Below are 14,829 nucleotides of genomic sequence, written 5' to 3' on the forward strand. Positions count from 1 at the left end.
TAAAGAGTGTAAGAACAAGGGAAGAAATTAATTGGCATTTTATGTTTCGGAGGTCGATTATCTCAGAAAACTCAAATTAGAGATTAATGTTGCATCAAAAATACACGATCACGTAAAATAATTAAGTCAACATAAATCTCATTTTTCAAATATCTTTTTAAGTTCCCGTAATTGACATAAATATTAGAGTGCCCACGGGCCAAATGTTGCACCCCTTTTTTGGGTACAATTTATAGAGAAGAAATTAACTATGAAGACCTACAAAATAACAATATTTTCGACTTTAGTAAGATACTCATTGTGATTCAACATCGTTAGAATAAACGGCCTTGTAAGAAGAAGACTAACCATGCCATGCCATGCCATGCCATAGACATTTTCAACGCCACAAAATTCTTTCAAAGTGATGTTACACCTTTAATAAACATTATCATGCCATTGTTTAACACCAAATTTATATCAAAATTGATGTGCACTCATCTTATCTATTTCAGTTGATTTTTTACAACCACAAAATCAGAACCTTCATGATGTAAAAATTTAATTTGGATCCCACCGCAACCAATAGATAAATGACTTCTCATCTTCTTTCTCTCAACAGTTAAAATTCAGAGTCTTGAACTGTTGAGAAGTCTATTCATTGTGTTTGATTCAATATTCAAGAACGTTCCCAAATACTTGTCACTCAAATCATGAGTAATTTATTATAATTTCAATTATGTTAAAAGGTTGTTAACAACATATTAATGATTTGATTAAACAGCAAATCTAACAATTGTATGTGGGATTTATTTTCTTCTTCTCTTTTGTTATTTAACTATTTCTTCTCCAATATTAAGTCAAAGTTTAAGTGGAAAGAAAATCTGCGGATTTTCTTCTGTATAAACAACTATTCTTTCTTCAGTCATGAACAAGTTATCTAGGTAATTCATGAATTTTCCTTTTAACTGTTATCGTTATTAGCTCCATAAGGATAAACTAACACGTCGAATAGAAAAGTAAACAAACAAATCACATCTTTTTATGGTATTAATCTGCTATAGGGGGGCGCCACATCGCCGAAGCCCTGTCCAAGAAGAATAATCATATTCTTAATATAATTATCTTCATCACACATTTACAAAATGTTTATAGGCTACACTTTTATTAAACAATACTTTTAGAACGTGTTTGATTTAGCTAATAAAAGGTTGATAAATTGAAGTCAAAGTCATTAATTAATTTTAATCATATATTTTATGAAACTTGCAATTTTTACCAAATTTTCAACAACACATTTCATTCACTTTTATCAAAATCTACTAATTTGCTCTCAAGGGAACCATTTGATTGATAAGTTGAACCTTTGATGTGGAATTCTTGTTACTGTATATTCAAGTTATGAGAAAACACAAGAGAGAGAATTGACTTTGTTGCAACAGAATACCTTTCCCAACTAATGATTGATAGCTTCTATTATGTGTAAAAGAGATGAGGAGCCCAAGAGGTTTCCCTTCCACCTTACTCACTAACAAGTTGAATTATGTTCTAATTCACATAACATAAAGTCTGTGTACATATTCTTGCATTATATATATGGCTTTAGCTTCACGTCTACTCAAAAACCCGCAAAAAATAACCTGCAAAACATCTCTCAATTGTGCTCATCATTAATTTTTTTTCCCCCACTTGTGTTGCCTATCCTTTACAAATCTCTCCTTTTTTATTTATCTTCAATCTGTACTTTTCCCCTTCAGAGTGTTCCTATTAGCTGTTGGACATGGGCATGCTCAAGTATCAGCGGGGAAAAGTACCATTGTCGATCATTGCCATCTCTGTTTGTGCCTTGGCGTTCGTAGTTCTCTTGTACACTGAAAGAATCAGCCCTCTTTCTTCCGGTTCCATCTTCCGGTTCACGTTCTGCAGTGCTAAACGACATGCTGCAAAGTTGAAGAAGTCACGTAAGTGTTTAATGGCTTTAAAGTTTAAATTTTAGACGAGGCGATTCCACAATATTTTTCCTGTTATGGAAAATGCCAGGCCATTTGATGATATTGTGTTTTGATGATTTGACAGGTGATGAGTACATCAAGCCAATTAGTTATGCAGATGATGACAGGTTTGAGTTTGATCCAGAAGAATGCAGTCTAGCTCATGGAAAATGGGTGTTCAATCGATCAGTTAAGCCGCTGTACTCAGACAGCACATGCCCATATGTGGACAGACAATTCTCCTGTGTCAAGAACGGACGCCTTGATTTTGATTACCGTCATTGGCAATGGCAGCCTGATGATTGTATGTTGCCTAGGTAAGTTGCCTCATTATAGGCACGCCCAAAATACTCATGTCCCTACCCTATTCTAGAACCCTCTGCTGAGCTCTACCCTGCCAGCATTTCCTTTGGAAGGGGAATCCCTTAGCGACACTTGACTAAAAATCCCGAGGGGGCCGGAAGAAGAAAAAAAGGAAGAATATGTGGGTTTGGCATAGCCTACAAATTTGATCTTTCTCAGCCTTTCTAAGAAGAGGTTGTTCGACCCCTGACATGACCCAGGCAGGTCACTAGCCCCTGTAGCCAGGCCGGACACTGCCCATCTGTAGGGGGGACTGTGACATGCCTGGATCAGGTCATCGAAACACATTTGACACCTCTATATCTTTCGACGTGCATCATAAAATGAAAAGCAATTCTATCTTATGCATAATCTTCTGTACTCAAATTTCTTGTATTGTAACAGATATACAACTTTCTGCAATCACTTTGTGTTCAGGTTTGATCCTCAAATTGCGCTGAAAAAAATTCAAGGAAAAAGGCTAATGTTTGTGGGGGATTCACTTCAAAGAGGACAATGGGAATCCTTTGTTTGCCTTGTTGAATCCATGATACCCCAACACCAGAAATCCATGAAACGAGGCCATATGCATTCAGTCTTCAAAGCTAAGGTACATAGAAAGCAGCATTTTGTTACTCATAATCCTAATTATTGACTTATAAGCTGACAATTTTCGTGTCTTGTTTTATATAAATTCTTCATATTCCTCATGAATTCCTAAGCCAAAAAGTTTCACATTCTTTTCAGGAATACAATGCCACAATTGAGTTCTACTGGGCTCCATTTCTAGTAGAGTCCAACTCAGACGTTCATATAATAGTAGATCCAAAGAAGAGAATTCTAAAAGTTGATTCAGTTGCCAACCATGCCAAGCATTGGACAGGAGTTGATATCCTTGTCTTTAATACTTATGTTTGGTGGACGAGTAGCCTCAATATCAAATCACTGTAAGTTCTCCTGTTCAGGAACATGCTTGCAAATCAAATGAACTAATCTTAATTCAAACTGCGTCTAATGAACCACAGATGGGGTTCTTTTGCCAATGGAGAAGAAGGTTACGAAGAATTAGATGCGCATGTTTCTTACAGAATAGGCCTAAAGACATGGGCAAATTGGGTCGATTCAAACATTAATCCAAACAAAACACGTGTGTTCTTTACTACCATGTCGCCTACACACCAAAGGTCTCTCTCAACTCCTATGCAAGAAAATTCCCCAGCTTTTAGCATTTCGAAATCAACTGATACCATTTCTTTCGTCCTTTTTCTCTTCAGGAGCGCAGATTGGGGCAAGATGAACGGGACTAAATGTTTCAACGAAACGAAGCCTATAACGAAGAAACGACACTGGGGAACCGGTTCGGACAAGCGGATGATGAGTGCGGTGGCCGGCGTGGTCGAAAGGATGAAAGTTCCTGTTACAGTAATCAACATAACTCAACTATCAGAATACAGAATTGATGCTCACTCGTCAATTTATACTGAGATGGGAGGCAACTTATTGACTGATGAAGAGAAGGCTGATCCATTACATTATGCAGATTGCATACATTGGTGTTTACCAGGAGTTCCTGATACCTGGAATCAAATATTTTATGCTCATTTGTAGCAGAAATAAATGTATGACAATCTATGCATTTTCTTGACAACAAGATGTCAACGATGTATACTTTCTCATAATTGCTGTATTTTTTTTATTTTTTACTTGTGTGCTGCTTTGATTTCTTCTGCAGGTAGTTTGAATCATTTGATAAAGCAATTGAAATTTTCGTACCAGAGAATTACACTTCTTAATTCTGATGCTTCATAAAAATATATTCTGTTGTATTACACATACTCATCTATTTTATTATAACTGAAATTGAGAAGCTCTGTCTCAATTTGTACTTTATAGAGTCATTACAAAATCTACTATATTCTCTTCATAAATGTAAATTAATTCAATGGAATTGACATAGCGCCCAATTCTATTTATTCACCGGTAAAAATCTGTCAATGGCATTTGAAAATAATCACATTTAGTAGAATGCCTTGCTCGACATTGGAGAAAAATAAGTGTTGGCTCGCTTCTTATTGAATCATGTAATGGGTTGTTGTGGTTTCTCATATTCTGCTACTGGTTCATGAGTTTTGACTTGTGAAGAGATTGTTGAAATTATTTATGAGGCAAACACAAGAGAATCAAGCTTGGCAAAATCTTAGTTATCGAAGGCGAGCCTTAACTCGTGAATTTCTAATTTATTGAAGGTGAGCACTAGTTCGTGATTTGCAACGACAAAAATGTGATTTGCCCTTAGTGATAGTTCTGTTTCAAGATTAGAAGAGATTAAGGAATTGATATTAGATTCATATTAATCTTTTGATTAGGACAAATACATTAACTAGTACAATTTTTCATTGGTTTAACTTAATAAATGTCACTGGGGTTGTCATGCTGGCCATGACGATATGCACTTGAACAAGAAATCCATATGTGAGTTGACAATTGAAATATACATCTGAACGTGACATCAGGTTTTTGTCTCTCTTTTTTTTTTTTGATCGGTAAATGTAAATATCATTGATAAAATGTTTCATTTACAAGTACACCGAGTATTCCCGGGCGAATCAAGAGCCAATGTCACATAAAATTACTCCAGGCATACCCAGAAAAGACAAAAGAAAGTGAAATACATAAAAGATCAATGACCCAATGCCAAGGATTCGAAATGGATCAAGACATCCGGATACAAGGTAAACATAACTTTGTATACGTATATCTTGATCCATCTCACAATGCCATCCAAGTTGGGTGAGAGGTCCTCAAAAATCTTCCTATTGCTTGTTAATCAAATGTAGTATACGGTGCTTGCAAGAGCAATTATTTTCGCCTTACTTAGCCAGGAAGTCTCACGGGCCTTCTTTTTCAACCACTTTAGATCACTAGCAAGTGTTAGCATAGATCTCTTAATGCCGAGCCATCACCTAATATTTCCCCATAAGGTAGATATGAAAGAACATTTAAAGAAAATATGGTCGCAAGTTTCCACAAAATGCCCACAAAAATCACACTTGCGATCAATATCCAAAAAAAATAATTTGTCTTTAGTTAGAAGCTTTGATTGGGCCCCTAACCAAAGCATAAAAGTATGCTTCGGTGTGATACACGGTTTCCAAACTTCGGCTTCCCAAGTCTTGAATGTACCCTTAGGCCTAAAGAAATTGTAGGCCATTTTCGGGCTGAATTTATCACTTGTAGTACAGCCCAGTTTTTCGTCCAAAAATTCCAGAAACTGCCTACCGAATGGAGCATTCTGTCGGTCTGTAATGCTGTCCAGATTGTGCCCATTTTTCCCCAAGTTCTGTGCATTCCCAGCAGTGTAATTTGGCCCAAAAATAGCATGCCGAGAAGGGGTAATGCCAGCGTCCATTTGACCCGACGCCCCTTGCTGTCCATTAGTTAAAAACTGTTGGGCAGCACCATTTTCACAAAAAATGTCCCTGATTTCCAGCAATTTCTTGAAGAGTGGAGAATGATCTCTTTTAGGACGAACCTCCCAAATACAAGTCCCATTGAGATAAACTTGATAAACCCACCGAATCCATAGGGTGTCCTTTTTATGATGAATGTTTCAGAGGGATTTAGCAAGTAAAGCTAAATTCCACATCTTCAAGTCCTTTAATCTAAGGCCCCTTTCCTCTTTTGGAAGGCAAAGATTCTTCCACGCAACTAACGACTTTTTTGATCCCCAAAGGAATTTTCGACAAAGGCTAACAATCCTTGATATAATTGTAGCCGAAATATGGAAAATAGAGAGCCAAAAACATTCGACTCCTTGAAGAACTGCCCTTATAAGTTCAATCTTGCCTGCATAAGATAATGTAGAACAATTCAATGCACCAATATATGTTGTTATTTTGTCAAGAAAAGAAGCATAACAACTTACTTTAAGTTTTTCTGATGCAAGGGGGATGCCCAAATACCGAAATGACATACTCCCCCTTGGAATACTTATTAATTCCAAGATATCTTCAAGAAGCTGTCCATGAAATCTAGCAGTAAACAAGCTGGATTTAAGAACGTTCAACCTTAATCTTGAAACCGAACCAAAAGTTGAAAGGAAATCCATGAGAATTTTTATCAACATAATGTCTCAGCTAGCAAATAGCATCAACTCATCCGCAAAAGCTAAATGTGTGATCTTTTGGGGGCCACATTTTGGGTGAAAGTTGAAATCACTATCATCCGTGGTAGCTTTAAGCAATCTTGAGAGGTATTCAATACAAAGCACAAATAAAAAGGGGGGATGGGGTTCACCTTGTCGAAGACCCTTCCTACCTTTGAAAAAACCATGCAAAGTCTCATTCAAAGCTATAGAATATGATGTAGAAGTGATACATTCCATAACCCAATAAACAAATCCCGAGGGGAATTGCAACCCATGAAGAACATCTCTAAGGAAATCCCAACTTATCGAATCGTAAACTTTTGAAATATCAATTTTTAGGAGGCATCTTGGAGCAATCATTTTCCTATTGTATTGCCTTAAGAGTTTTTGGGCAAGATGAATGTTCTCCCTGATAATCCTACCTTCCACAAAAGTAGCTTGTGCATGATCAACAATGTCTCCCAACATGGGTCTCAATCTAGAAGCAAGAATTTTAGCAATCACTTTGTAAGTAACATTACAACACGAGATGGGCCTAAAATCACCAACATGCGGGGTGTGATCCGATTTAGGTACCAAAGCAATGACCGTGTGATTGATTTGTTTGAGGAAGAAACCCGAAGAGAAGAACTCCATGATACCCCCAATAAAATCATCACCAATAGTCTCCCGGTCATTCTTAAAAAAACAAGCAGTGTAACCGTCCGGACTGGGAGACTTGTCATCTTCAATATCAAAAAGTGCATCTTTAATTTCCTCACAAGAAATGTCCCGAATCAAAGTGTTGCCTTGTTCCAAAGGACCATTAGTAACAATATCCATCTCAATAGGCCGAGTAGGGCAATTTTTCCTCAGCAAAGAAGTAAATTGATAAATTCCATGGCAACTTAATCTTGTGATGTAGTATACGTCCCATCTTCTTTAAGTATAGTAGCAATAAAATTCCTCCTAGAATTCCTTTTAACCGTCGAGTGAAAGAACTTTGTGCATTTATCACTTTGCTTAAGGAAGACACACTTAGCCTTTTGGTAATAAAAATTACGTTTCGCTTCACATTATCAACGGTCTTCTTCCTCAATTTCACAACCAAAAGTTGAAAATGCACATTCATGGGCTGATTATGTAGCTGTAATTAGGCAGCCTCAAAATTATTTTTTCCTCACTTGCTCTAGCCGAAATGTGCCCAAAATGCTTAAAATTAAGCCCTTTCAAAGCACCCTTAAGTTTGCTCAATTTCTTGCAAAGGATTAATTGTTTTGTTCCTCGCAAGTAAAAATTCCAGCAAGCTCGAATCAAATCATTGAAGTCCTCATGCTTGGTCCGCATGTTAAAAAATTTGAAAGGTCTTTTAGCACTACCAACACGGTCATGTATAGAGACAATACAAGGGGAATGGTCGGAAAGGCATCCGAAGGGTAGGAAATTTGCATCAACATATGCCCCATTTTGCACCCAAAAATTATTGACCATTTCCCTATCAATTTTGCTCCAAACCGAACCATTAATCCACGTGTAATAATAACCAATGGAGCGCACATCCGTAAGACCCACATGAAAGCAACAATTTGCAAGATCTTTAATTTCATAAGGGGTAACGTCCGTCCCATTACATTTCTCATCAAATTTAAGAACATTGTTGTAGTCACCAAGAATTAAACAAGGCAACGACACGTTTGCGTTCAACTCCATAATGATATTCCAAAGTGGCCTTCGGTTAACCATGGTATGAAATTCACAAACAAAACTCACAAGAAAAGTAAAAGAACTTAGCTTTACAATGAATAATTTGTGGATGAACCTTCATCACATCCAAAAAAAACTTTGGATGGATTCTACAAAATTAAGATCCTCCTGGCCCTATGCGTGCAAAAATTATTTACTTGCATGAAGCCATCAAACTTATTTCGCAAAATCCTCTTCAATTTTTGGTCCCCTAATTTTGTTTCCGAAATTCCCATAATATCAATGCAATGTTGCTTGATAAACTCCCGAATCCCATTTTGTTTAAGGGGTGGATTCATACCCCTAATGTTTCAAAAAGCGATCTTCATGATATTGAAGCAAGGAATGTTCCCTTCTTCTCTTCAACTTTTGATCCCGACTTCTTTTTTTCCTTGACTTTGCCTTTAAGCTTTTCATTTCCAGATTTACAAGAACCTGCCTCATTTAAATTGATTGACAAATCTGCCAGGGGCAGAGCTACAAAGGGTCCAGTGAGGGCATATGGCTCTTTTCCTTTCACACTTCAGTTCGATTCTGGGTGCCCACAAATTGGAAGGGAAAAGCTCATAAAAGTGAGTAAATCATCAACAATGAAAAATCTTTAAGGTGCTCTGGTGCTATGATGTGTGTGTGTGTCTATATATATATATATATATATATATAAGAGAAACAGAGAAAGTGAGAGACAGTGGATCGAGTGTTGTGATAGAGAGAGAGAGAGAGAGACAAAATTTGCAGCAAAGTGGAGTGAGTGTTGTTGAGAACCATATATATATATATATATATATATATATATATACACACACACACACACACACACACACACACACACACACACTGATGTAATCAATTAAGAAAATTGAGAGACGGTAGGATATCATTTTCACCCCTTTCTTCTTTCTCCCTGTAGAAATCATAAAAAGGTTGTCCCGTTTCAAAATTTCTCAACGACTACTATTTTTCTGAAATAAATAAATAGATCACCCTTTTTGCCCCATTTGGTAATTAAAAATTTGATTAGATGTTCATGAGGGTGATTTTTGGTCTCTGAAAATAATCGCTTTTGATGAGTGATCCACCAAATGATAAAAGTCAGCCGAGGTGGCGTGGATTGGTATTTGATGAGAGAGAGTGTGTTTTGTGACAAAATATTACATAAATTTTCATCAATTAAATTGTTTCTTTAATATTTAAATTTAACAATTTGATATTAGAGAGTAGCAATCATAGACGAATTTTTGAGCTTTTGGAGTTCGTGAACAAAGGGAAATTCTAAAACTTCTATAAAGTTTGTTTGATTACAAAGAGGTAATTAAATCACGATAGAAAATCTAAAAGTTGTAGACGTAATGAAAAAGTTCAATAACAAAAAATTATACCACGCGAAAAATTTACATAAAATTTTATCTCCAAGGACAAGACCTATAGGAAGTAGTTGACGGAAGTAACACGATACCGCTAGACAAAATCATGGCTCTATAAAAGTAGATAATCAAAGCGAGCACGGCCATATTTGTCATAAAGATAACAATCGAAAAAAAATTGTTAGAGCATGTAAAGGATACGGACACATCAAATTTTTTTTGCCCGCATTGAATAATGATCCTAGCTCCGCCCCTGAAATCTGCCCCAGGTTTTTGTCTCTTATTGTACGTTTAGTAGTTGGACAAGATACCCATATGTAGTTGCAATTGAAATATTCATCCGAATATGAAATCAGGTTTTTTTCTCTTATTGCGAGATTGGTAGTTGGATAATTTCAACCTTTACATTTGACTTTATTAGGTCCATTTCTATCAGTTCGAACATTTTTAGATGAGCTCACAATGTTTTACTCAGCTCGGGCCATGAAATCACATGAAGTAAGATAGAACTCAGTCAAAATACACGCTAAATTAGGTCAATATTGAACTTCTCAACTCAGCAAAAGGGAATGACTCTTCAGAATAAATATTCAGTTGATGTTGGCCTCAAGGCATGGATAATGCAGCAAAGGGACATACTTTTGTTCAAGAGTACTGTTTCTTGCCTATTTATAACATTAAGCATGAAAATCACATCGAGTTAGTTAGCTTAACAAACATGCTTCTGCATTCTGTTCTCTTCCTTCTCCTGTGGCTTCCGTTGTCTTTGGCCGCTTCTGATAATGTCAATACAACCCGAACCCCCAAAACCATAACTAAAGGGAAAAACATAACCAAGCCCAGGTGCCAGAGAAAATGTGGAAATCTAACTGTTCCGTACCCTTTTGGCATTGGCTTAGGCAGTGGTTGTTCTATAGATCCATTGTTTGACATCAACTGCAACACTTCTTTAAACCCTCCCAAGCCTTTCATAATTACGGGACGATTATAGATATATCAGATTCTCATTTGCGAATCAAGAATTGGGTGGCATCCAGTTGCTATAAGCCTATAACAACCTTGGCAACTATACAGGGGGGAACTCTGTGTCCGGTGGGAGAATTTTTTTTTTTGTTAACCGTATATTAAATTTTTACCTAATATTTCTGGTAATTGATTTTATCTTCAAAAATTCCTTGCAGCTCAGTTGGTGAGAGCTGGCGTGAATAAACCTGACGTCTTGGGTTCGAGTCGGCCTGTTTGCCCCCATTCTTAGCTAATTTTTTCTCACTTTTGAAGCATTTGTGGGTCCCAAGGTAATACAACTTTCAATTAATTCTGACAATATACATTCCGCATGGCGTCAAAAAATGGAAGTGATGGTTGCCATATTTTTAAGTCCCTATCAATGCCCTTAAATTTTTGTGTGTTGGGCGGCACGTGTACATTCCCAAGTAAAATCCGAGGGCAAAATAGTCAGTCCATTCTCAATGGCATTTCACTTAAAAAATACGTTCTGACTCAATTCTGACCTCTTGTCATGAATTGTCATGTTGCTACTGTGTAAAAATGATTAAAATGAGTGTCAAATGGAGGCTTGTCAATGATTTGTTATGTATTATTTTTATTCTATAATTTTTATCAAAATACAATAGGAAGGGACAATGAAGGTTCGAACTTGTAATCTCAAGTAAGAATTATTGTTAATTTAACTATTATGGTACCTTTGAATTGTGATATTAAATTTAACAAAATAATATTTGTTAAGTTTTGACTGGTTTATTGCAAACAATTTTAAAGATTCAAATTTGCACTCTTCCTTTGAATTATACAAATTTTGGCAACAATGCCATTTAATGAGTTCTGTTTATTCTTATAACAAAATTATATATGTTCAGTTTAAACAAAATAATTATTATATTTATACTTTAGGCCTTGTTCGATTCCCATTTTTTTCAAAATATATTTTTTCTTTTTATCCATATATTATTCAATAAAATAATATTACACGTAAATTCAAAATTTTTCTTTATTTTTAGTCACACGTTTTCCATCAAATCATTATTTCAAAATGCATTTTTTGCAAAAAAAATCGAGTATCAAAAGGACTCTTAATATTTTATTGCGGCCGACAGTAGATGGTCAACGGCCGCCCGTGCTGACTCAAGTCCCTAGATTCGCCCCTGTCTGTGTCCATTCGTTTAACAAAATATCTTTTCTTTTCTGAAATGAATAAGTTCACCATCGTTGGATGCGATGATTTAGCATTAATAGCAGGGACAGAAGGGCGTAACTTCACGAGTGGATGCGTTTCCCTTTGTTCTGAAAAGGAGGATCTGCTCGATGGGTACTGTTCGGGGATTGGTTGCTGTCAAACCTCCATACCGAAGGGCCTGCAGAGATTTTCCGTTGTCCTAGGAAGCCTTGATAATCACACTGAGGTCTGTTCCTTTGATCCTTGTGGTTATGCCTTTCTTGGTGAGGAGGACAACTTTACATTTCGTACGTATAACCTTTCTGATAAGACATTCAAAAACAGAACTAAAGAAAATGTCCCAATTGTGTTCGATTGGATGATTGGGACTCAAAACTGAAGCTCAGAAATCCAATGATTTTGCATGTCACCTAAATAGTAAATGCATTGATTCTGATAATGGTCTTAGAGGATCCCGCTGCGACTGTTTCAATGGCTACGAGGGCCAAAGGTTCATATGCTGTTTTTAGGCCATAACGAATATAATAGACAACATGAAATTTATCAACTCACTTTTCAGACTTATTTGAGATAAATATCCTATTTTGTCTGCCAGATGTAAACGAATGTGAGAATAATCCATGTGATCCACAAGGAATATGCACTAATACTGCAGGAAGTTATAATTGTTCTTGCCCATGTGGATACTTCAGTGATGGCAGAAAAGATGGCCGCGGCGGCAATACACAGAGTTCACGGTTCCCAGTGACGACGATGTCTTTAGGTATTTCTGCTTGATAAGAATTCTTGTATATCTCTGACTTTACCGGCAAGGATGAAAAGATTTGTAAACCAAATAAAAAAGGAGTGCCTCGTTGCACTGCATTGCACTAATACAGAAGAAAAAAAACCGAAACTGAGCATCAGAGAGGAATATTTCTGAATAACTAGACCAAAACCAATATTTGAGTAGGACTCATCCTTGTCTCAAACTGAAAACGCTTAGAAACAATTCCCTACCCTTTCTACTGTAGACCTGTTTTACATCAATCTAGATTTTATCATAAAAGGCCTAAGTTTTGTAAGTCGAAAATCTGATATTTATCATTATTCTGGAATTGATGAAAATTATAGTAAAAGTAATCATGTCCAGGTTTAATGCTTTGGTAAAAAGTGGTGATCATCATTTTAATTTACTGAGATTAACCTAATTCAGCATGAGTTGCTAAGTTCAATATCTATGCTGACCCAAAATTTTTCAGGTCTTGGTTTTGGCTTCTTGGCCTTGATGATCGGTATTACTTGGTCATACTTCAGCATTCAAAAAAGGAAGATAATTAAACTCAGAGAGAAATTCTTCCAACAAAATGGTGGTTTTCTATTGAAGCAGCAACTTTCAACTGAAGGTAGCTTGGAATCAGCTAAAGTTTTTTCTGCGGAAGAACTAGAGAAGGCCACCAACAACTATGCTGAAGATCGTATCCTTGGCCGTGGTGGTTATGGCACAGTTTATAAAGGAATTCTGAGCGATCACCGTATAGTTGCAATAAAAAAGTCGAGAATAATGGATCAAAGCCAAATTGAACTATTTATCAACGAAGTAATTATCCTGACCCAAGTTAACCACCGAAACGTGGTTAAGCTCTTGGGATGTTGTTTGGAGACAGAAGTTCCTTCGTTGGTCTATGAATATGTCCCAAACGATACACTCTTTTACCATATCCATAACAGTGGGGGAAAGCCTTGGTTTTCTTGGGAAAATCGTTTGAGAATTGCTGCAGAATCTGCTGGTGCATTAGCCTATCTTCATTCTGCATCAGCAATGCCAATTATTCATAGAGATGTCAAATCTTTCAATATATTATTAGATGAATACTATACTGCAAAAATAGCAGATTTTGGAGCTTCAAGATTGGTGCCTATTGATCAAACACAAGTGACTACTCTAGTCCAAGGAACCTTAGGTTATTTGGATCCCGAGTACTTCCATACAGGAAAACTGACAGAGAAAAGCGATGTTTATAGTTTTGGAGTGGTTCTAGCAGAGCTCATGACGGGAAGGAAACCACTCTCTACTGACAAAACTGAAGAGGAAAGAAACCTGTCCACATATTTTGTTGTACAATCGTCTATTCAAAATTCTCGACCCAAGAATTCTGAGGGAAGGGAGTTTCGAGCAATTTAATGCAGTGGCTGAGCTTGTCAAAAGATGCCTCAAGTTAAATGGTGAGGAAAGGCCAACAATGAAAGAAGTGGCAATGGAATTAGAAAGGATGAGAAAATACATTGTTCATCCATGGAGTCAACAAGAAAATCCTGAAGAAAGTGAAGGTGTGGGCTTCATTACTGAGCAATCTGACCTATATCAAGTTTCCATAAATCCTGATTTTAGTACTGGTGAGTATTCTGGACAATATACTTTGGACAGCCGCAAGATACATGCGATCAACACTCCTCGGTAAATGGTGGAAAGTGTCCACCTTCGACAATAAGGTCCTCTGGTGCTATCATTTTGTGTTTGAATTTCTGTTGCTTCTATGAACTTCCTCTTCTCTAAAATGAATCTTTTGTGTGTGTGTGTGTGTGTGTTTTTTTTTTCCCTCTCCAATCCGTAAACTATTGATTGTTACAATATTACATGTGACTATCTGGGTATGTTTGTCATACAGTATCAGACAGTAATGTACGTGATAATATATTTTCCTTCATTAATGTGTTTAATATTATCCAGTCAAGCGTACCAAATAAGTCATTTGTGTACTGATAAGAAATTTGCAATGAAATGCAATGCAAATATAAATTAAAGCAGACTTCAGCTCGAGATGCTTACGAAATGAAAATGGAGTACGAAGGAATTAATTCCTCATTGGGATGAAAATATTTGTTGATACTCTAACTTCCAAAGGAAGTGAGATCTCCAAAGAAGATGATCACGTACATTTTCTGTGTTAATAAGTGCATTTTGGGACTTAAAAGAAATAAACATTTAATAATTCTTTTGAACAATTATAACCTAATTTATTATATATTTTGTTTGTTAGGTGAAACTTGATGAATAAAAGTAGAATTGAAAGAAAGCAGCAAAAAGGTGCAAGATCCAAAGTTTGGAGA

At 36.4% G+C, this 14,829-nt stretch overlaps 2 protein-coding genes and 1 pseudogene across 2 annotated transcripts; all 3 read left to right on the forward strand.

Moving 5' to 3' along the window:
- Window positions 1-1,578: 1,578 nt before the first annotated feature.
- LOC111398311 (protein trichome birefringence-like 3) lies at window positions 1,579-4,124 on the forward strand. Its single transcript, XM_023025232.1, has 6 exons — window positions 1,579-1,940; window positions 2,056-2,287; window positions 2,751-2,922; window positions 3,060-3,259; window positions 3,338-3,496; window positions 3,587-4,124. The coding sequence occupies exons 1-6, from the start codon at window positions 1,760-1,762 to the stop codon at window positions 3,918-3,920; spliced, it is 1,278 nt and encodes a 425-aa protein (XP_022881000.1). The 5' UTR covers window positions 1,579-1,759; the 3' UTR covers window positions 3,921-4,124.
- A 7,613-nt stretch (window positions 4,125-11,737) lies between these two features.
- Window positions 11,738-12,128, forward strand: LOC111395307 (wall-associated receptor kinase 2-like). Its single transcript, XM_023021312.1, has one exon. It carries the CDS (start codon window positions 11,753-11,755, stop codon window positions 12,116-12,118), a length of 366 nt encoding a protein of 121 aa, XP_022877080.1. The 5' UTR covers window positions 11,738-11,752; the 3' UTR covers window positions 12,119-12,128.
- Window positions 12,129-12,177: 49 nt separating this feature from the next.
- LOC111406373 lies at window positions 12,178-14,294 on the forward strand (annotated as a pseudogene).
- The last annotated feature ends 535 nt before the right edge of the window (window positions 14,295-14,829 follow it).

The sequence above is a fragment of the Olea europaea genome, chromosome 1 (genome assembly GCF_002742605.1).
Source record: "Olea europaea var. sylvestris chromosome 1, O_europaea_v1, whole genome shotgun sequence".
NCBI lineage: Eukaryota > Viridiplantae > Streptophyta > Magnoliopsida > Lamiales > Oleaceae > Olea > Olea europaea.

Excerpts from the sequence above, each read along its gene's own strand:
- LOC111398311 (XM_023025232.1), top strand. The coding sequence starts at position 1,760 with ATGGGCATGCTCAAGTATCAGCGGGGAAAAGTACCATTGTCGATCATT. Across the intron at positions 2,288-2,750 it reads GATGATTGTATGTTGCCTAG|GTTTGATCCTCAAATTGCGC; the intron begins GTAAGTTGCCTC and ends CTTTGTGTTCAG. Across the intron at positions 3,497-3,586 it reads ATGTCGCCTACACACCAAAG|GAGCGCAGATTGGGGCAAGA; the intron begins GTCTCTCTCAAC and ends TTTTCTCTTCAG.
- LOC111395307 (XM_023021312.1), top strand. The coding sequence starts at position 11,753 with ATGAATAAGTTCACCATCGTTGGATGCGATGATTTAGCATTAATAGCA.